This window comes from Emydura macquarii, unplaced genomic scaffold (assembly GCF_026122565.2).
Source record: "Emydura macquarii macquarii isolate MOO-44397 ecotype Brisbane River unplaced genomic scaffold, CSIRO-AGI_Emac_v2 contig_1551, whole genome shotgun sequence".
In the NCBI taxonomy this organism is placed as follows: Eukaryota; Metazoa; Chordata; order Testudines; family Chelidae; genus Emydura; species Emydura macquarii.
The window spans coordinates 27,400,173-27,422,143 of record NW_027131688.1 but is presented as its reverse complement, the minus strand read 5'-3'; the positions used below and the strand labels follow the sequence as shown (position 1 = coordinate 27,422,143).

Here is a 21,971-nt window from a genome sequence, read left to right as displayed (position 1 = left end):
AGCCATAATCCGACCTTTAATGTAATGTTTTTTCTTGAAGTGGGATCCTATCCTATTCTACAGTAAAATGTAGAGCAGTTAAAGGGTTACCACTGTTGAAGCAATTTTGTCTATTTAGACACAGTTTCTTTCCACAGATCCTCCTCCTCCAGCTTCATTTTCCCTTCATCAGGCAGAATAAATAACACAGCAGCATTTTCTTTGTATGGGGCTTCGACTATGCAACAAGACAGCTCCTCATCATAGTGAGTGTTACACCTTCTGTTACAGCTCATCATATTAACTTTAACAACTGTTTTCTCGTCCACAAAAAAGTCGTCTTCCTCGGTGAGCAAATTACTGGAAGGATTTTCCCAATGAGTTTATGACAAATAGAAAGAGAATGAAATTGAATATACTGGGAAAGAGGAATTACTGGTGTGTGTCTGACTAATTTAAAAGTGGCAAGTCCATTTCCGAGGATTAAGTCATCTGCAAGCTCATCTGAGCAGTGGTATATTTGTCCTGTGACTTGGTATCCAGACCATGTGAACAGCATGCAGCATCGCCGATGCCAGACCATGTGAATAGCATGCAGCATCGCCGGTGCACTGAAAATGTTGTTTAAGAATTAATAGCCCTGAAGAAATCCACACTTGTAGCCAACAGGTGTTCTGGGTGGTGAGCCCCAGTGGTTGAAAACAAGAGTTTGGCCCACTGGTGAGAACTGGGTCTAGACTGGGTGGAGTCCAGGAACAAGCTGAGGGTCAATACCAGTGGGACAGAAGCTGAATACCAGAGCTGGAGGGTCAAGCAGAATCATAAGCCAGATTTGGGGCTAGGGATTGAAGCCAGACCTCAGAAGCCAGAGGGGAATTGGCAGGAGCAGGGACCAGAAGAAGTGCAAGCACAGCTAGAGGCATGATAGAGGCATTGAGCAGCCACTGATCAGCTCTGGGGACCAGGCTTACAAGCACGACTGCTAAACCAGCAGCCAAACAGAGCCAGTGGCTGCTCTGTCTGCTCCAAGGAAGTGCAGCTGGCTCATTGGCACTAGCTAAGTTATTCAGGGAGCAGGCCAGGTGCTGGCCCTAGCACGTCTGACCCTGACAGTAACCCCTTCCTTTTGGAGTCATCTCCCAGGAGTCCTTGGGCCAGGTTTCTTGGTGTAGGCTTGTGGTAGGCACACAGGAGTTCTGAGGCATGGCTGTATTCCATGGGTTCCCATGACCGCTCCACTGGGCCATATCCCTCCCCATCAATCTGATATTGGAGTCTTGCCCAGACACAGTGGTAGTCCAGAATCTGCTGGACCGTGTATTCCTCGTTGCCCTCCATGGTTAGCAATGGAGGGGGTAAGAAGGAATTCTCAGCGATAATTTCAAGGGGGACGTGGAATACTGGGTGGCTCTTAAGGGATTCTGGCAGCTGCAATCGAAAGGTTACCGGGTTAAGTTGTGCCATTATAGCAAATGGCCCTAAATACTTGTGGCCCAGCTTTGCAAATGGACAGGTGGATCACAAGCTTTGGGTGGCAACCAAGCCTTACCACAACTATGAGGCTGGGGGTCAGCTGACTGTGTTGGTCATCTTGGCTCTTGTACTCTGTCTTAACCTCTTCTAATTGGCGCCTAAGCTCTTGATGTTGTGACAAAGATCTTCCTCTACCTCGGTGGGTCCAGTGCTTCCTTCTAGCGGTAGATCAGGGAATTGATTCACCCCTTAGTGTTTCTTCCACCCTCTAGTGGTGGTTGAGGGTAATGCAGCCGCTTTAAGATAGTTGCTCCCTACTGGCTCCCAGTCCTGCCTCTGGTTCTCTTAGGCCCTTGCCTCTTTGGTGGGATTCTTGTCCCTCCAATAAATAGCTGATTGAGGATTGGGGGGGCCAGTCCCACCCTCGACTCCAGGCCCCAACCCAGTGACCCTACAAGCAGCAGTCTCATGCTGTGGCTTCAGAAAAGCTGCTGGCTTCCCTGGGTTACTTCCCCGTGCCCCTTGACTTAATGTCTAGACCCTGCTCGGACAGGGGCCCTTCCTGGCCTCCTTGCCAGGAAAGGTTCTTGACCTCTGCCAGCCCCACGGGTGTGGTAGTGCCCAAACCAAATGTCCAGTTCTATCTTTCCCTTCTGGCAGGGTCTCTTCCCTTAGACCTCCAGGCCTGGGAAAGGTCCTTTGCCCTCTTTGGGCAGGGTTTCTCCCTCCCACAGTCTTTGTACCTGCAGAGTCCTCTCCTGCCAGTGGTCTGCTCCCTCTCCTAAACCCTCCTGGCTCTTGACAGCATCTTGCCTGTTCAAACATTCTCTGGTAGCTCGCCTCACTCCCACAACTCCAGCCACACCCTTTCTCTAGCGGTGAGGCTTTTTAACAAGTCCTCGGCGGGGCCTTGATTGGCTCCAGTTGTATTAACTAACCGGGAGTAACTCCTGCTCAGTTACTAGGGGAAAAGGGACTTACTGATCCTAGGGCTGATATATCGGTCTTTTAGCACTCTCCACTAGCCATCTGGTCTGACCCTGTCACAATGTATTTGGTGGATGTGTGTGGTGAGACCAGCAATGGTGGGCATTGGTAAGTTGAGAGGGACTGAGGGTGGAACCCATACTTTGCAAATACCCTGGGTCTGCTGGGTTGCAGCATGTGTGGAGTTGTGGTAGGCAAATTTGGCATGTAGAATGAGTACAAGTGGTAATTTAGGAAGAAATTTAGGTACTGCCTGATGGTTGGTGCGAGAGTGGTAAGGAGTGGAGGTAAAAGCTTTGATGTCTAGGAAGTGCAGAAACTCCTGCCAAAAGCGGTAAATGAAATCAGGACCACAGCCAGATGCTATACTTTTGGGCACCTCTTGAGGGTGAAAGATGTTGCCTTCAGACAGCGTTTCCTGGGAGACAGGGAGGATGCAGAAAGGTAAACAATGCATATTTTCATCAAGAATCACGGTGTACCAGTGGGAGGGCGATAGCTTCGTGATGAAGTCCATGAACATGATGGCCCAAGGTCAAGGTGGCAAAGGCTGAAGGAGGCTGAGCAGTTTTGCATGGGAGATTTTGGCCTAGCTATAGAGGTGGGCCAGCCACTAGAAACTCTGATAAGGCATAAGCGGTTTTGTTTCAGCAAAGGAAATCATGGCTTGTCTCTTGAACTTCTTTGACCATGTCAATAAAATAGTGGAACAAAGGAGGCTGACAAAAATATATTTAGATTCCCAAAAGGCCTTCAACAAGGTCCCACATGTGAGGTTATGAAACGTTAAGCCGTCATGGGGTGAGAGGCATAGCACTGTTGATCAAAAACTGGCTAGTAGGATGAAATGGTCAGTTTCGATCATGGCTAAAGATTAACAGTAGGTGCCTCCAAGTTCTGCACTAGATCCCATGTTAATATATAGATTGATTAACTGGAAAGGCAGGTGAGTAGTGAGGTGACAAAATTGGCAACTGACACCGCTATTGAGGTTAGTCAGGAGCAAATCAGCTCAGGAAAGGGACCGTAGCATCTTTGAAACATTTGCTCACTGTGCAGCTGCATTCAAAAAACAAACAATATGGTAGGTGGCATAAGGAATGGGATGAACAATAATGATGAGAATATTATAATGCCTCTTAGAAATCAGTTTTGCAGCCTCATCTGTAATACTGTGTTCAGTAGTGGTCACCCCAGCAAAAGAAGGATATTGAAGATTTATTGTGTTCAGAGAAGGGTGATGTTCAAAGGCCTGGTAAAACTCTTCTGTGGAGAATGAAAAGATTGGAACTGTTTACCTTAGAGAGGAAATGAATAAGAGGGGACCCAGTAAACATATATAAAATGGTGAATGTTATAGAAAGGGTAGATTGTGAACTTCTATTTTCCCTGTCTCTGAGCTCAAAGACATGGGGATATTGAATTGCATGCAAAGACAGGAAATTCAAAACTGATAAAAGAAAATATTTTTTCACACCCTGTGTAATTAGACTGTGGAACTCACTGTCACAAGAAATAGTTGAGGCCAAGAACTTAACAACATTCAAAATGGCATCACACATATATATGGATAACAAGAATAGCCAGCATTATAACAGTTAATGCTACCAAAATTTGGAAGGAATATTAAACTTAATGCTTTCAGGGCTAAGTCAATCTCTAATTGCTACAAATCAGGATGAGACCTAATGTCAGGGACAGATTACCCTGTCTCCACCTACTGCAGCATTCTTACACCTTTCTCTGAAGCATCTGGTGCTGGCCACTGTCAGACACAGGATACTGGACTACAGGAACCTCAGGTCTGATTCACTCTTGCAGTTCCAGTGCTCCAACGTTTCTCCTTCTACCAGGTTTTGAATGCAGTTCAGGAACGGTTGAAGTGCCTCCGGAGGAGAGCCCAAGCCATGGCCCCTTCCCATCTGCAGGTCCTTCTCCTTCCTTCACAGGGACAGGAGGACACAGGAAATCAGGGAGATGCTCTGGTGGGATGCAGCCTTGTGGAGACGTTGCAGAGGGAATCTGGGTGAGTCAGAGGAAGGTCTTGGGTGGGAAGGATCTTAACGGGGACTCAGGAACTGGAGAACTTTGGGTGAAGAGGACCCCAGGTAAGGGTACAGGCTCAGGGAAGGACTTTGGGGAGGACAAGCTCACAGGGGGAGATTTGGGGAGCTGAGCTGGCAAAGACTCCAGGGTGTGGAAATAAGCCGCAGTAAAGGTGTCTGCATGTAGGGAGGAGAGAGAGGGAAGACCGAGAATCCAGAATAAAAGAGAACTTCATTGTGACACTAGCGCTGCAGAAGAGGAAAATGTTATTGCTGTGGCAGATTCTTGGCTGGATTCTCTGGCCCATTGCATTCCCTTTAAGTGGCCAGAAAGGTGAGACTGGGGATGGTCCATATCTCCCCTCCAGGGTACACTGCTGGTGTGGGAGAGTGTGGAGCAGGTGTAGCCAATGCCTACTCCTCCGTCCTGTGAGCCCCAGGCTACAGGGACAGTGCTAGGAGGTGCTAGAAGGAACCAGGACAGAAGGAGGGTGTTATGTTGGCTGGTTGACGTAAGTGGGGCGTTTTGATCCAGATCTCCAAATAACCACCTGCAATAGAAGCTGATTGTTAGCTCCGAAAGGGAACGTAAGGTTAGCACTTTGAAAAGCTAAGATCCTGGGCTGCTTTTTGAGGAAGCATTCAGTGATTGATTCACAGGTTTTTAATGCCTGAAGGGACCATTATGACAATTTAGTCTGACCTCCTTGCATAACACTAGCCCCAGAATTTCACCAAATAGTTTCTGTGACGAACAATAATGTTGGCTGAGCTAAAGCATATCTTTTAGAAAAAATCTGGGCTTGATTTAAAAACTTCAAGGGATGGAGAATCCCCCCACATCCCAAGGGAAATTGTTCCAATGTTTAATTATACTCATTGTTAAAAAAAAATTAAAAAGTGCCTTAATTCTAGTCTGAAGTTGCCTAGCTTCAGTTTCAAGTCATTAGAATTTGTTACATCTTGTGTGCTAGATTAAAAAGCCCTCTAATATAAGAAATCAGTAGGCTATGGCTACACTGATGGCAGCAAAGTCGCCGCCGTCAGATCGACTTATCTGGATCGACTGAGCAGTCAGTGAAGACCCGCTTAGTCAATCCAGAAGCTGACGTTATTAATCCACCCCCGCATGTGGCATAGCGCTGCATTGACAGAAACGCGGTTCCCATCAGCGCAGTGCAGTGAAGACGGCGCACAGAAGAGAAGCACAGAAGTTGATGGGAGTAACGCAAGTTCTTTGCGTAACTCCCGTTGACTGCCGCCGAATCGCGGAGGTAAGTGTAGACCAAGCCTTACTGTAAAAATACTTATGACCAAGGCATCACTTAACCTTCTTCTTGCTAAACTAGACTGAACTTCTTTAGTCTGTCAATAGTAAGGCAGGTTATCCAGAACTCAACTTCTCATTGTTTGAAGAGTGAAACTTTTCTATTTTGTTTTTCAGTATTTTTACTTTCTTTCCCCCACAATAGGATATTGATCCATTTCTGTAGGACTGACATACATGTATATTTTCATAAAGACGTTTCAAAAGTGTGCTAAGTAGGACAAACTAAAAGTACAGCCTGAGGGTAAACTCCTAGTCTCTGCTCTGTACATGTGGGCATGCCTGCACTAATCAAGTACGGCTGGGAAGATAGGGTAGGGTATTTTGCACTTCACACCAGTTTGGAAGTTGTTGTTATATTTAAACTGCAAAATCTTACTAGCACGAGGATGGGATACAGCCAGTATATTCCTACTGCCGCTTCACCACAATACACAGTCTGGGACATGCAGTAAGCTATTTATGCTTTCTTCTTAAGTTATGGGTAAAAGATGTATGTTACTTTATACAAAGTACCTTGCAGACAACCAAAACCTTGCCAGCATGTTTTAGCAGTGCAAGAAAAGGTCTTTATTCTGGAGCTAGTGTTCTTGTAGGCTAAAACTGTGTGACGTGTATATATAATCACAGCTCAAGTTGAGCTGTATATGAATGCATACAATTAGCTTAGTCTTTGCCAAGCATTTGTGACCTCCACACACATTGTAACTGGTAATTAAATGCAACTTAGTCTCAATAACCATTTACTTTTCAGGAATGGAAAGCCAGTGAAAATATCATCTGCTGCAGGCTACTTCCCTCCACCAGTGCTATCTTCTGTCTCACTGACTCAGCACAGAGTTGTCAGAGCCAGGGAGCTGTACTGATCAACAGAGAAGATGTAGGGAACAACGGAAAGAGATGGGGTTCACAGTGTAGAAGTGGGTGTGTGGACGGCATAGCACGTAGCTCAGTTTGAGGCTGCTGTCAGCTCAGAGCAGGTAGTATGGTGAGCTAAGTAAGAGGTACCCTGGTCATTGTGCCTCCATGGGGCACTTCCAAGAAGGGAAGGAAGAAGTCAGAGTGTAAGCAAGCAAGAGGGGAGGATATTTGGGGGATAAACATCTAAGTGGGGAGCAGGCACTGTGGCAATCTCTGTCCCAAACATTCATGAACCATTATTGCTACACCCCAGAAAGGCACCTCCAGCTTCCTGTAATGCCCCATTGGCTCTAGCCCATATGCTCAGTTGCTGGCCATCAGCCTGCAAGTCCCAGTCTGAAGAAGCTATGATTTATTGACCTCAAAAGATGTAAAGGTTGAGGCAGCTGCCAGAGGAGCTGAGTTGGCAGCTGGACATCTGTCACTGCTTCAGCTACCAGTCTCCCACTCCCTTTGCCCTCTCCAAATATACCAGGGCCTGGATGGACGTTGGAGGCTGAACTGTCTCAGTGTAAATCATGTTTTCCAGACCTCAAATCATTCTTGTCGCTCTTTTCTGAGCCCTCTCCAGTTTTTCAATATCTTTTCTAAAGATATCAATATCTTTTCTAAAGTGTAGACACATTTCCAGAAGTGGTCTCATCAATTACATATAAAAAGGTAATATCACCTCCCTGCTTGTGCTTGTTGTTCCCCTCCTAACACACCCAAAGATCACATTAGCCATTTTCGTCACAATGGGAACACATCTTCAGTTGGTTATCTGTGACCCCCGAAGTCCTTTTCAGAGTTCTTGCCTGCCAGAATACATCTTGCCAGAATGACTTGCGTTCTTAGCTCTCCTGCTTAGAGTCAAACCAAAGGTGCTTTATGTAATGAATTTGTGTAAAGTATATTAAATATGGTTCCCTCAACTGGACATTGACTTTGTTTTTCCAGGATAATGTGGATGGGTTTAGCACTTAAAAAAACCACTTAATTCTAAGCCAACATAGACTTCAGGGTTGGCAATAATGTACTCTTTGCACAGATTGCTTTCAAGTGGATTAAGATATAGCAGGCTGTTTGTAGGTAAGGAGTTATCACATTCCTGCTTTATTTGTTTGTTTGAGAATGTATGCTTGCTACAATTTTTATATAGTTATGAGTGCCAGCTGGTATGCATGAGCACATCAGGATTTAACCAGCGCTAAATACAAGGGATATGACACATACAGCCACTGACTCATTATTTTTCAGTAGGGTTTACAATTTTCCCCATGAAGAAAGTGGCGTCGGTGCTTCGATCAATAATTAGCATCAGGAAGGGCCTGTTTAATTGAATGACAGGAGGAAGAGATGTAGGAACCATTTCCACGACGGTGACTGCTGCTGCCTCAGTGCCGTTCTCATGAACATTCAGCAGGGCCTGGTGAACCATCTGCAAGGAAGTGAAGCAAAGGTAACGGTCTGAGTACAGAACAGTGTTCATTTTCAACCACTGCACATGCTCGTTTTTAAACCAGAGCTCTTTGGAAAATCAACTGTTAAGACATGGGCCCAATCAGAGCAGGACAGATGGAGCACAAGGGAAGAAATACAGACAGCATTCCCAATGAGTTCATTGCCTGTGTAAGTAAGTAGTACAGGGTTGGCGCATCAATATTAAGACTGAGCTGGAAGAATCAAATCATCTGTGCTCTCACATCACACAGGGACTCTGCTATTCATTACTCCTCACCACAGCAGAATAGTGTCAAAATTTGAAATAAATGTCTCACGAATTTATACCATGAAGAATTAGTTGACAGCAGAAAAATGGTTCAGATTTAGGAGGAATGATGACTTCAGAGGGAAAGGATCCAGCTAGCTGAGCTCCAGGTATCAATTCACAATTCTAATTTCAAATATGGACTGATTTCTTTGGGGAAAAAAGTTCTGCGTTTGGAACTCTCTGTAGTGTCCCTAATCTGACCTAAAGTATATTCTTTGCCAATGTTAATTTAAATTGAGATTATTATTATGGGCTATTACTGTTCAGTTATTATATTTTAGTTGTCAGCAATGGTTAAACTCTCTTCTTTTTTTTTTTTCTAGGTCTAATCATGTGTCTTTATGGTGTCTGTGGAAATATTAAAAATTTACCACAGCACTAGATGTAATGAGTGAATGTTACCTTTGATGATCGTTATTGCTTTTTTCTAGGAAAGACAGATTGTTTTTTCTCAGGTCCACTCCTGCCTACATTGGTGGCACTGGGAGCCTGGCCAATGACCTTTACAGGAGCAGGATTAGACCATGTAAAGTTATAAAATAGACATATTTTAAAACAATGGGCCAAATCCTATGCAACTCTGGTGGTGCAAAACTATCATAACCAGCTGGTGGATGATTCCACTTGCATAGAGGAATCTCAAGATGGTCTTCTCAGTCTGGTACATGTCTGGGGGATAAGAGGCATAGGTAGGGCACCTCTATGCCCAGTGATCCCTTGATATTGGAAGGTCCCTTGGGGCTTTCAATAGCCAGCCTTAATTTAAACAACCATCAGGCTGCTCTAGTTTATGACCAAGGATGTGGTTATGTCACTCTGGTTACCACCGTCCGGAACCTGTGAATTTTGCCTTTTATTTTGACTCCTCCAGGACAGTGGTGACCTCTCATGGTCCCTTGAATTTTAACCCTGATGCCAGGCATTACAGTTCATTACTTCAGTTTGATCTAGTCCTCTTTGAAACAGGGATCGATAAATGAACTAATGAATTGTTAACATTGCTGACGCTGATCAAAGTGAACTTGGCAACCTGTCAATGCCCAGTTGCAGGGTCCACACACAAAGTTGGTTAGTTCACTTTGATCAGCTACTGCCCAGTAACAATTTGTTAGTTTGCTTTGATCTAGTCCCATTTCAAAGAGGACTAGAGCAAAGTGAACTAACAAACTGTTAGTGTGGACCCGGCTGATGCACATTGTTGCTGTGACCATAGGGTAAAATTATCTAATTTTTTACCATGACTGTGCTGTGAAAAATGCATAATTTTACTGTGACAAAATTGTATCCATATTTATGACCATCTGCCAGTTCTGAGTATTTAAAGATAGTACATGAGCAACCATGACCCCATGCGGAGCATAGTTTAGACACTACTCAGGGTCAGGGCAACTGGGTGCAGACAAATTCATTTAGCACCAACTGAGTTTACAAACTTACTTTTGAAAGCTTCACATCAGGATTCCCAGTGATTCCGGACAGATCGGCATGGTCCTCGAATACATCGATCACACCCAATCTCTGTAATATTTCTTTGACATCATAGGAGCCCGAAATAGAAAACCTTGGAATGTACAGTTCTATTCTTCTGTTAAAACAATACAAAATGGTGATGAAATATTGCATTCAAGTAACACAGTGCAGTATCTGCTAGCTAGCAATGCTTTTAATAGTTCTTGTGAATGCTAAGAAGTCCACTTGAATGGTTTGCTTTCTTTTGGGAGCAAATCCAGTCAGTCCCCAGCTCTCTGGCTGTAGAAAAATCCTTGTCAACCCAACTGGTGCCGTTTTTCTGTGAAGTGTGAGGCTGAATTGGGAGGGCCACGTAGGGATGGGACGCCTCTACATAGTGAGCGACCCCGCTCAGTGCAGTACACAGGGGACTGGGCTGCTCCTGAGGTGGAGGGATTTACCATTGCATGGATGCTTCTATTTCTCACCCTTTGGGGGTGGCCATGTATGAGCTTATTGAGCCTGCATTTGCCACTGGCATGAAAGTTGTTTCTATGGAGCAGCTCTGCAGCCATTCTACAACCCAATCGGGGCAACGTTTTAACCACCTGCTCAGCCCTTAGACATGTTACAATCTGGTATTGGACTCTGGTTTTCCCCCTTGGGAATAGTACACTTGATTGAGGGTCAAGTATCTATTGAAGAGATGAGCCTTCTCATAATCCCTCTGTTCTTCCTTCTGTGCGGTGAGGTGTACACTTGAGAACATTCTCTTTCCCTTCCAAAACATCATTTCAGTTCCATAAGGCTGCATCAACATCTTTATTCAACAGATTATTACCGTTCAGGGAAAGGAATCAAAGAAGTTGGACATGGAAAAAAAACAACTTGGCCCCTTGCCCTGCTCCTTGACAATGCAGGTTTCTGCCTAACAATATCCATTTGAGTTCTTTATCCAGTCCAGTTCTAAATGTCTCCATTTTTTGAATTTGTCACATCCTCAGGAAGACTCTTCCACAGGCCTCATTGTTAAGTAACGTTTCATGATATTTGGGTTACATTATCCTTTGCTTGATTTCATTCCTAACTATTTTCCTTTGCTTACCATATCTAATTATGGCTTGCACTGCAGCCACTGAGTCCACGGCAGAGCTCCTATTGACTTGAATGATGCAGGATCAGATCCTGTAGCCCTAAGCAATTCCTGTCTCTTCTTGGTGTTTGTACCCTCCTAATCATGTTATGCCGGTTTTGTAAAATGCTATTTCCCTGCTTGCCCAAAGCAATGACATTTGGAATGGGCAAGTAAAATGTCAACATCAGCCTCCTGATAAATGGTGACCAAGTGGAATTTTATCTGGTCCAATTAATTCCCATGAGTACTTACAATATCGTCACACACAAGTTCTATCAGCCTTAGTCATCATTTGGCTACATGATGCATATTTATACATTTCCTCTTCAAATTCATCTCTCTGGTCTATTATTTTTTTCTGGCTTCTCTGATTTCCCAAGACTTATTGACCTGTTTCTGGTATTGGGGTGCCCAGGACTGAATTATGTTTCACTGTACATGCAATCTCAGCAGTGCTCTTTGGCATCTCTGCATGAGTAGCCCAATATTACACTGGTTTACTTCTGCTGTCACCTCACACTGCAAATTCACTTCTCGTTTCTTTATGCTCTCACCTACATTGTCTTCAACAATACTGATTTTCAGCTATCTACCTCGCTTTGAATATCTGTATCTTGGATTATTTTTTCCTGCTGCATTATCTTGCATTTTTTCAGGTCAAGTCTTTGTATGGAATAGTCTACTGAACTCTAGACAGACATTATATCAACATTCCCTAGGCCTGATCCTGATCTCACTTACATCTGTGAGAATCATGAATAACTCACTGAAGTCAGTGGAGTGACACCAGTGTAAAACTGGTGTGAGATCAGCATCAGACCTTCTTTTTTGTATCTTGTCATTTGATTCAAAAGAGTGAGTTCCATCCAAGGCGTCAAAGTGTTTTATAAATATCAGTGAGTTAAGTCTTACAATGTCCCTTTGAAGCAGTTAAATATCATCCGCCTTTTTAAGGATGATGTAACTGTGGCAGTGTAAAGATAAGGGCTGAAAATTAAGTAGAAAGTCTCTGGCAGAAATGGGATTAGCACCTAGATTTCCTGACTCTCAGTCTTGTCCCTTAACCACAAGACAGTCCTGATTCCCGCTGCAGTTCCTACTTGTTGAAAGTAAAAAAGCATCAAAGCTTTATTTTTATTTAGTTCTTTATGGCCATTGCATCACTGAAACCTCCAGTGAGTCAACATAGTGGTACCTAAGTAACTGTGACACCTAATTTAATTTTGTCTACAATTTGGATTCTATTCTAATCTACAGTAAAACATCAAAGCAGAAACTAAGAGTTACCTTTCTTTAAGTGATTGTATCCATTTACCAACAGTTTCTTTCAACAGAGCATCCTCCACTTGCTTCATTTTTCCTTTATCAGGTAGGATAAATAACGAGGTAACATTTCCATTGTAAGGTATTTCCACCACCTCACAAGACAGCTCGTCATCAAAGTGACTTTTATAAAGTCCATCTCTGGTCATCATCTTGACTTTAACTGTTGTTTTCTCATCCACAAAAAAGTCTGCTTCATGGGTGAGTGAATCACTGAAAGGATTTTCCCAGTGGGCTATGAAAGAATGCAATTGACTATACTGTGACTATATTGTTAGTATAAACAATGCTAATTCAAGTATAATAAACCTAAATGCATGGATTCAAGGGAACTCAGTCAATTTTCCTAGGTGGATTTTTGTTTCCTGTCATGTTAGTAAGACTTTTTCAATTGTCTGATGGGCATCTCCGATGTGTTGAAACTTTAAATAGGCTGTTAAAAGTCCTGATGAAATGAAATTAAGTAATCCTGTTTTCTTTTAAACAGTATTTTTGAGGCAATTCCACATGAGGGCCTTTCTGACAATTTACAGATAATTAATTGAGGTTTTTTCATGGTTTTTAAACTTTTAGGGCTAGATTCACAGGGGGAACTTAGGTGTTGCAATCATCAGTAGAAAAAGAGAGACATTTTCCTTTGGTGGCATAAGTCTCTATAAGCAGAGCAGCCGTTAACATGATTTCTCTCATGTGATTTCTAGAATAAGTAATTTTGCACTAAATCTCTCAAATTAAATACAATTATTTGCATTGCTATAGCTCCAAGGATCCGAGAGAGCTTTAAAAACATTAAGGAACTAAGCTTCAGAAAGCTCTGTGAAGGAGGTATTACTATATCCACAGTACAGATGCAGAAACCAAGGTTCATTGAGGTTATGTGACATGCTCAAGGCTGCACGTCCAGTCTGTGGCAGAGGTGGAATCAGAACTCATATTTTAGCCAATACACTATCCTTTATCTCCTAAGTTCCTCTGCTGTAATTATCAGGGCAAGTCCTGAGACACCCAGTCAAGTCTAGGCTTATGTAGATGATGATAATGGATAGACTGTTTTCTAATTACTTTTAAATCATTGTCATGACTCAATCATTGCTACATTGAGAACAGAATCACCCCACCCTTGATAGGATTAACTAAAATGCCATCTTTTTACACAACTTTAAGATTTATGAGGTGGCTACTGTTAAACTGAATACCATTCCATTTCAACAGGTTAATTTCCAGGCCTTAAAATCACCTTTTTTCATGTATTCTGTACCATTTGCACAACATAAAGCATTGGGTTGCAAGTCTTGTAGAGATCTGACAAATCACTATGTGAAGTTGTTTATCAAATACATATTCAATTTGGATTCCAGATACTGCAGGATTTTAAAGAAAATGTTCTTACCCTTAGGCGTTTGCAAAGAAAGGACAGTTGCTGTTTTCTTTCATTATAAAACAGCACAAGAAGTCAATGTAATCAGATAAATGTACAGCCACCATTTCCTACCACAATGAGAATATGTGCGTGTGATTACAACAGTTTGTAAGGAGACTTAGCCATTAATTTTTCTGCTTATTCCATATTGAATCATGAAATGAGTGGCAGAACACATTTTTCAAACACTAGTACATAAAGCCAGTCACAACTGACCTGTTTTTCAGATATCCTGAGTACTGCAGTCCCCGTTGACTTCAAAGGGATTATAGCAGTTCTAATAATGTCACCACTTACATTAAGGTGCCTAATTATGGTTTATGGGGCTAATTTCAGACACCAAGTTTTGAAATTATTTGCATATAATCCTCCTGGAAAAACTTTCCCACATAATCATTTTCAATTTAGTTGATCTCATAGGCCTAACAACCTTGACAATGTTCTTTCTTTAAAAAATAAATTTAAAAATGAGTGGGGATTCTTTATTTTCTTTCACCAGACAGTGAAAGTTTATATTGGCAATAAGTAGCCATTGGTATAACATGTCTCACCTTGAAAGTAAATGTAGCTGGTAAGAAGCATTACAGTGAATGGATCAAGATCCTGGACTAAGTTGGAAATTTTCCCATGGGTTTTCTTCTCTATGTAATCATTAATCTGTTTCTCAGCCTCTGAAGAGTTCTGGAAATTACTAAAACAAACTTCTGCACCATACAAGCTTTCCACGTCATCCAAAAACTTCTGTAGTAGTTTCAACTCCTGACCTACAAAAAGGGCATTTCCCAGATTCAGCTGGATCTCGTTGTCAGGACGGTTTAGGAATTGAATGAGGTCATGAAAACCTTCATGTATCTCATTCTCCTCGATCTCTGTCAGGTTAAAAGCAAGTCCTTCCAGAATCTGTGTCAGAGTGGTTGATTTAGCACCTAGGGCCACCATTGCTAAAGCAGTGGAGATGCTCAGAGGAGAGAAGAAAACATTCTTCTCAGCTGCATCTGATGTAACCTGCTTGTAGAATCTAAAGGCAAAGTCAGCATTGCTGCAAGCTATGCTACAAACCGGTGTTTTGCTTTTAGGATTTCTGTGAACACTGGAAGGATGTTCCTGGGTCTCTGTATCATGGTTGTCATCATGGTCGGCAGGGACATGATTACAATGGACAACAACAAGAAATCCAGCAAGTAACAAACACAGATATGGAATGGGCTTCATTTTTTCCTTTGGAACAACTCTGTGAAGAAAGAATGAAACAGTCATTATAGCTATGGACCAGTGCAATGAAAATTGTTCATCCTTTTTTTTTTTTTCTACGTAAAACTAGATCTAGTGATTGTTTTTCAGATGTTAGTGTTTCCTATTCTCCAACTCTGCTATTACTGAGGCATTTGGAGAGGCTCCTTCCCCTTCGCTTTCTTGCAGTTCTCCGATGTTTCTCCCCACCTCCCACAAGCCAATAAGCCTCCAAGCAAGTGGAAACTTATGGAAAGAAAAGAGGGTTGGACTTATTAGGGTTGGACAGCTCTGTCCATCTTGGGAGTCAGAGACAGGGAACAAAGGGGGTAGGCAGGATTTTGTATCTGAATCTGAATAAGTGGATAGGGAGGGGCTACATCTGGAACAGTTTATTTCCTCTGAAACAATTCACCCACTCTTATCTTTAAGAACCATCATGTTTATTAGTATGAATAGGTTTGTAAAAAGGTACATATCAAATTAAGCTTGTCATTCTGTAACAGCACAGCTATACCAAAATCTTTTTCTAATGATTCTGTCACAATCAAAAATATACTGGGTTCAATCTTCCCTGTTCCTGAGCTCCAGTTGCTACACATGAAGCGAGCAGTCATAGAGAACTAGTTACAGCTCCCTGATTCAGCACCAACTTGATTCACATATGAGAGTAGCTGGTGTGCTACCCTGTCTCATACCAGTGTCACGTTGGAGTAGTGCTGAGCCATGCCCCCAGCGCCTAGATCTGTGTGAACAACCAATTTGTTTTTGGTTCACTGGCAATTCCAAAAGATAAAATGAATAGGTCTGCATTGAACAAAGAATGATTTTATTTTACATTTTCAGCAAGTAAAAATAAATTTAAAAAAATGGCTTCAGGTCCAAATGTTGTGGTTTGATTTTGAACATTTTTTAAATAATAAAATGAAAGGGAATTTTGAAACAAGCTGCTGTCAATGGAAAAAGGTTTTGCTTAGAAAATATTGAAACAAAACATGTAGATTTTTTTTCTGATTTTCTTTTTTTCTGACTGAAACAATTAAGCAAAACCACCATGAATTCTCAATGCTTTTCATTGCCACCCTCTCTGCATAAGCATCTGATCTGCAAACCACAGCACAGTAACTTTGGGTACTCATGGCTGTCTCTCTCACACACACACTTTGAAATGTTTTTGAAAATCAGGCCCTCCACTTACTAGGTTTCTTTCAAGGGGGGAAATAATGCCTGAGTTCCATAATTCCCAGGCACTAGTTGCAAGGCTTAGGCTGCAGAGCCACAAGCACCATGCAAGCACACAGACTGATAACTAGGTAGTGGGGAGCTCTGTGGAAAAAATGGTGGAGAAATCCTCCCCCTCGGGCTGCAGAGTTCTGCCATGGTCACTCTTACAGCTCAGAGGTTATGTTGCCTATTGAAGCAGTTACACCTTCCCACCCTTGAACCCCAGTACCCTGATCAGTTGTTAAGCTGCGTGGCTACTGGAACTTCAAGGTGTATAAGGAGAGTAACTCACGGCTGCACCACTCCTTCGGATTCAGAAAGTAATTTGTCTGTGCAGCAAGGTCCCACCCCAGTCTGGGGTGGTTTGTATGACAGAGAGCCCTTGCCGGGACCAGTCTCAGCCTGACTCTGCAGCCTGTGTTGATTTCACAGGTCTAGCAATCTACAAGAAAAAGAATTTTTCCTTGTAAACTGAGCACATTCAAACTGGAGCCATTGGCATACTGAACATTGACCCCTACAACGTCTTTTTACAGTCACTATTCAGAGTACAGACAGGGGACTGTGTTGAACTATTCCTCAATGTTTGCCATTAAATAGTCAAAGCCCTTTTAGCCCTCACAAGGGTACTATTGTTACCCATGGTTCCTCAACCCAGTAACGTTTAGTCTCTCTGAGTCGGTATCAGGAAATAAACCAAAGGAAACACAGTACCTCTGCCTGCTATATGGCTGGCCCAGACAAGTCAAAATCACAGTATTAGAGTAGCCCACACTGCTAGTTACCCCACAAGTCTGAGGCTGTCTGAGGCTGATTCAGTCACAGATTTCTGGATGGCCGGTCCTTCCATCAATGTGTCTACAAAGCGATCTGCCTGACCCAGACTCACAATTCCCCTTTTATACCCCAAAAGTTACAACAACAGGTCAAGCAAAAGTATTACATAGCTGATCAAATGGAAAAAAATTGTCAAGCAAAGGCAAAGGTTACAAGGAATGTCAGAACAGGATGTGGTTATGTATTTTCGAGTAGTTAGTCTGGCGGGTGAACAAATCCAACTGCCTGCTTTTCACCCCTACACACCAAAGAAAAGGGCAGAGAATTAGGATCAAAGGGGCACAGAGAGTCAGGTTCATTCCTCCTCCTTCCTGCTGGCTTTGCCTTAGCTGAACTAGGTCACACAGAAGAACATCTACTAAATGACTATTCCTAGCAATAAGCAAAACAACGGATAGTTCATCTCAATAGTGGCTTAGGCATCTGGTGATTTCCTAAAATGCACCTCTTCACCATTTTCTGCTGTTTCCTTGAGTGACTGCGTAAGACAGGTCACGCTACAGAGCACGTTGTTCTCTATGGCCATTACAAAATCACCCTCGGGAGCATGAAATGACCCTATAAACAAAACTTATAACATGAACTTTAAGGAAAAATTAATACACTACTCACAGTATATTCAGAAGGATCCAGCTGTGACTATCCCAGCTGCACTGCTCCTTGCCCCATTATTTATACTGCTGAACAGCATGAAGCACCTTGTCCTCTGTTAATTATTACATAGCTCAAAGAAAAATTATCAGTGAGGTCAGACAAAATGCTGATGAAGCTAGTTTTTTTGGACATCTAAGTTCATGGGCCCACCATCTATGCACGTAAAGCAGACTAAAGCCATGGGTAATGGCAGCCAGCTGGAAAGTAGCTGTGGCTATGATGATGCTATGCACCTCTAAGCCCCCCAGTGCAAACACACATTGGAGGTGAGTATCCCAGGAGCTGCTTCCACCTCTGTTTCCCTGAGACAGAGACTAATACTCAACAGCACAAAAGCCATAAAGTTCCTTACTGTGTTTAGACCAGTGAGAGTCAGAGTGTACACTGTGGTGGGGGAGTCAATGCCACCGCTCAGGTGTCGGACAGGTTTTCAGGGAGGCTGCAGTCTACACGAAGAGGATTCTCTGTATGGCTGGTTGGAGACCTGCATGGCTGAAGTCAGGTTTTCCTGGGAATCCCCCAGCTTACAGTGGGAGCACAAGCCACATTCTGCATTTCTCTCACAGGAGTCTGCAGCTGAGGGGAAGATGCAGAGAAGACACGCCACACTCAACTTGGTGAGGTTTCTCTTCCTTTGCAGACTTTTTCCACAGAAGCAGATTGGCCAGTTTCCCCTTCAAGCAGTTCCGTCATGAGGCCTTGCTCATTTTTGCTGTAATCTTTTATTCATACAAGTAGAACTGGGATTACTGAGTTCCTTTACACCAGATCTCTAACTTTGGACTTCTTGAATTTGTATAAACCCAACCATGTCCTTCCTCAAGAGTGAAATCCCCCATATTATTAACAAGAGCAAACACATTGAAATAATAACAATTATACATTCAAATAAAATAAATACATTAGGCCAGCTCTTATCTGGCTCTAGTGAGAAGAGTTTATAAGATCAGGCCTATGTTTCAAATGATGACTCTGTTATAGATTATGGATGGGATTTTCAAAGACACCAACGTGACTTACAGGCATCGTGCATATAAATCATTTAGGACTAGATTTACAATAATAAATCAATAGCGGAGTTCATTCACATGGGGTATAGGAGACCTGCATTCAGGGGACCTGCATTCAGGGGACTGCACTATTCCTGCCACTTCAAGGCATCAGCAAGATTAACATTTAACGGATGAGATCTTTACCCTTGCTCCGGACCTCTTTACACAAGGTAAAAGGGCCTGAATGGCCTAAAAGGACTCTAAACACCCTGTTTCTGACTGAGGATGAATTCTTCTGGTGCAGGCATACTGGAAAACACCCTTAAAGTTGCCTTCCAAGAGCTCCCTCTCACGCCCTCACCTATAGGGCCTTGCCAAGGCCTGGGCTGAGGTTTGGAGGAGTGTGTTGGGATGAGACCGCAGCAGTGTGGGGTTCCAGGCTGCTCTGTAGTCCATAGGGCAGCCTGGGGATAGGCTGCTGTAACTTAGATCGGCCCCCAGGACTGTACATTGGAGGCTGTTTCACCACCTGAACCTCCCAGAATTGGGAGGGCACAAGAGTAGATTGAAGCCTCCCTGTCACGTCCAATTCTTCAGTTTAATGTTGAGAGCTTGTCAGCAGCCAAACACAGCATCATTAGTGCATTGGCCACTTGTAACAGTATTAACATAATCTATTTGCAGGAAACACATGGTGCTAACAGCATAGTAGTATGTTATGGTATAAATGGCTTTGACCCCATTTCACACACCACAGATGCCAAATGTGGCTGTGCAACATATGTGCACTCCGACATAGCTGATGCTGTTCCACTCTCCTCCTCCAGTAGTCGCCTGACCTTTGCTGGGTCGGTTTGTTAGATGGTTGTTCACAACCAGTGAGCTGTATAGTACTTGGTAACTTTCCTCTTAGCCAACATAGACCATCACTTATTCACATTGGGCTCCAGCTACCCATCATTTGAAGCTCAATCAAGTGTTGGTGGAATTTCCACAAGGCAGACTGGGAAAAGTTCTGCGATGCACTGGAACGTAGCGTGGTCACCATTCCATCATGTTGTATTCTAGTCGATGAAGCCTACCGCTGATTCCAAGGAGCCATTTATAAAGCCACATGCTCAGCTATGCCACACGGCTCTTGTCCAATTTACACTCCCTGCCTGAGTGCCAAATGCCAAGCCTTGCTCAGAAAATTCAAATTATCTGATTACCTGGATATCACTGAACATCTGATTAAGTCTTTGGATGCCGCCAGGCTCACTCAGTGGAAGGAATCCAAGGCGAACTTTTACTTCATTTATTCCCACCGGAAGTGCTGGAACTTGATCTGCTGGCTGGGCGCTGCTCAACAACCTCCAGGTCAAAATCTCCCACTGGTTAAGCCCAGCAAAGTTGCAAGCCATCTTCTGTGGGTAGCAAAGATCCCACTGGAGAAGCGATTCAAATGCAATGTACATGATGAATGGCACCAACTTGGACATCAGAATGTGGGTAGGAGTCAACCAGAGCGGTTCACAGTTAATGAGCTAGATAAGGCCTTTAACGCCATCAGATCAGGCACAGTGGTGGGGTATGATAACATCTTGCTGGAATTCCACAAGCACCTTGGACTAAAGGTGTCACAGTGGCTTACTAACTTCCACATGTGGGTCATTAATAAGAAGTTAATAATAAGCACATGACATTAAGCAAAGATTATTGCCATTTTTAAACCAGGCAAGGACCCCTATAATGTGTTGAGTTACTGCCCAATGTCCTTGCTGTCAGTGTGTTTCAAGGTGTTTGGGCATTTAATTCTCCAACGAATTGATCCGGATATAGACGATGTCTTGCAAGGTGAGCAGGCAGGGTTAGGAAAGGATGCAACACCTGTGACCAAATCCTGGCCTTGACCACCTTTATTGAAAATGGTTTTCAACAAAAGCTAAAGATGGGAGCTGTCTTCTTGGATTTGACACAGTTTGACACAGAGGCCTTTTTTTTTTTAAACTCTCTTGAATTGCCCCATATTGGGTGGTCGAAGTAGTAGAGCTCTTTCTCCAAAACAGGTGGTTTAGAATACACATGGGCAAATGCGGTAGCTCTTGGAAGTGTCAGATCAACGGCATCTCTAAAGGCTCAATTCTTTCACCAGTATTGTTCAATGTGTACATCAACAACGTGCCAGCTACACTCTCACACAAGTTTATCTTTGCTGATGACCATCTGCTGCAGCTACCAAGCTCAGGCCTTCTCAGAACTTGACAAGGTCTTGAATGAAGATATGAAGTTCATGGCAGACTAGTATAGTCAATGGCACCTGCAGCTAAGCGTTTCTAAGACAGTTTCTAGTGTATTCCATATGCATAATGCAAACACAAGTCTTGAGTTAAACATTTTCCTCAATGGCGAACGCCTGCAGCATGATCCAAACCTGGTTTACCTTTGTGTGACATTGGATAGATCATTAACATACCGCAACCATATGAGGAAGACAGCAGCCAAAGTCAGCACTCAGAACAACCTGCTCAGAAAATTGGCCAGTTCAACTGGGGGTCCGAGCACCCAGATGTTTAGAACAGCAACACTTGCCCTCTGCTATTCAACAGCAGAGTACTGTGCTCCTGTCTGGTGTAGCTCATCTCACATGAGGTTGATCAATGTAGAGCTTAACAAAGCTATGCATGTTGTTACCAGGACTTTCTAGGCAACCGTGTTGCCATGGCTACTGATACTTAGCAACATAACACCGCCCCACATTTGCCATGAAAAGGCCTCTATCATGCTGTTGGCTAAGATCCGTGAGAACAGTGACCTGCCATTGCACACAAACCTCTTCAACTACTCACCAGCTTGCCTGTCTTCTAGATGCCCGTTATGCTCATTTATGCCACCACAGGACATAACAGTGGAATCTGCTTGGTGCAACAAGTGGTCAACAATGACAGTTGTTAATCAATCTCTTGTCACTGACGCAATCACCTGTCCACCAGGCTTTTATTTGTGGTCATCTCTGAACTGTTTTCGAACAGGACGTGGCAACTGTGCAGCCAGTCTCTTTAAATTTGATTTTTCTAATGACCCATGATGCAGCTGCGGTCAACTCCAGACTAGGTCGCTACTATTGTCGAGTGCCCACTGATTTCAATGGCAGGCTACCGGCTCTCCACCTGGCTGATGATGACGCCATTAAATGGCTGGGCACATTGGGCATACATTGATATACAATCCCTCAAGCCCTGG

The 21,971-nt window shown here is 43.3% G+C and overlaps 1 protein-coding gene across 3 annotated transcripts; it reads right to left on the bottom strand.

Moving 5' to 3' along the window:
• Positions 1–7,796: 7,796 nt before the first annotated feature.
• LOC137157679 (alpha-1-antitrypsin-like) lies at positions 7,797–17,823 on the bottom strand. Of its 3 annotated transcripts, none has more exons than XM_067555117.1 (5): positions 17,716–17,823; positions 14,364–15,043; positions 12,357–12,627; positions 9,923–10,070; positions 7,797–8,152 (listed from the first exon to the last, which is right to left on the bottom strand). In XM_067555117.1, exons 2-5 carry the CDS (start codon positions 15,022–15,024, stop codon positions 7,961–7,963), a joined length of 1,272 nt encoding a protein of 423 aa, XP_067411218.1. In that variant the 5' UTR covers positions 15,025–15,043; positions 17,716–17,823; the 3' UTR covers positions 7,797–7,960. The 3 variants fall into 3 exon arrangements, with proteins under 3 accessions (XP_067411218.1, XP_067411219.1, XP_067411221.1); XM_067555118.1 differs by lacking the exon at positions 17,716–17,823 and adding an exon at positions 16,559–16,682; XM_067555120.1 differs by lacking the exon at positions 7,797–8,152 and having other exon boundaries at positions 9,911–10,070.
• Positions 17,824–21,971: the final 4,148 nt, after the last annotated feature.

Coding starts and splice junctions, on each gene's coding strand:
- LOC137157679 (XM_067555117.1), bottom strand. CDS start 15,024: ATGAAGCCCATTCCATATCTGTGTTTGTTACTTGCTGGATTTCTTGTT. Junction 12,628..14,363: donor CAGCTACATTTACTTTCAAG/GTGAGACATGTT, acceptor ATTCTTTCATAG/CCCACTGGGAAAATCCTTTC. Junction 8,153..9,922: donor CTGATGTGAAGCTTTCAAAA/GTAAGTTTGTAA, acceptor ACTTCCTTGCAG/ATGGTTCACCAGGCCCTGCT.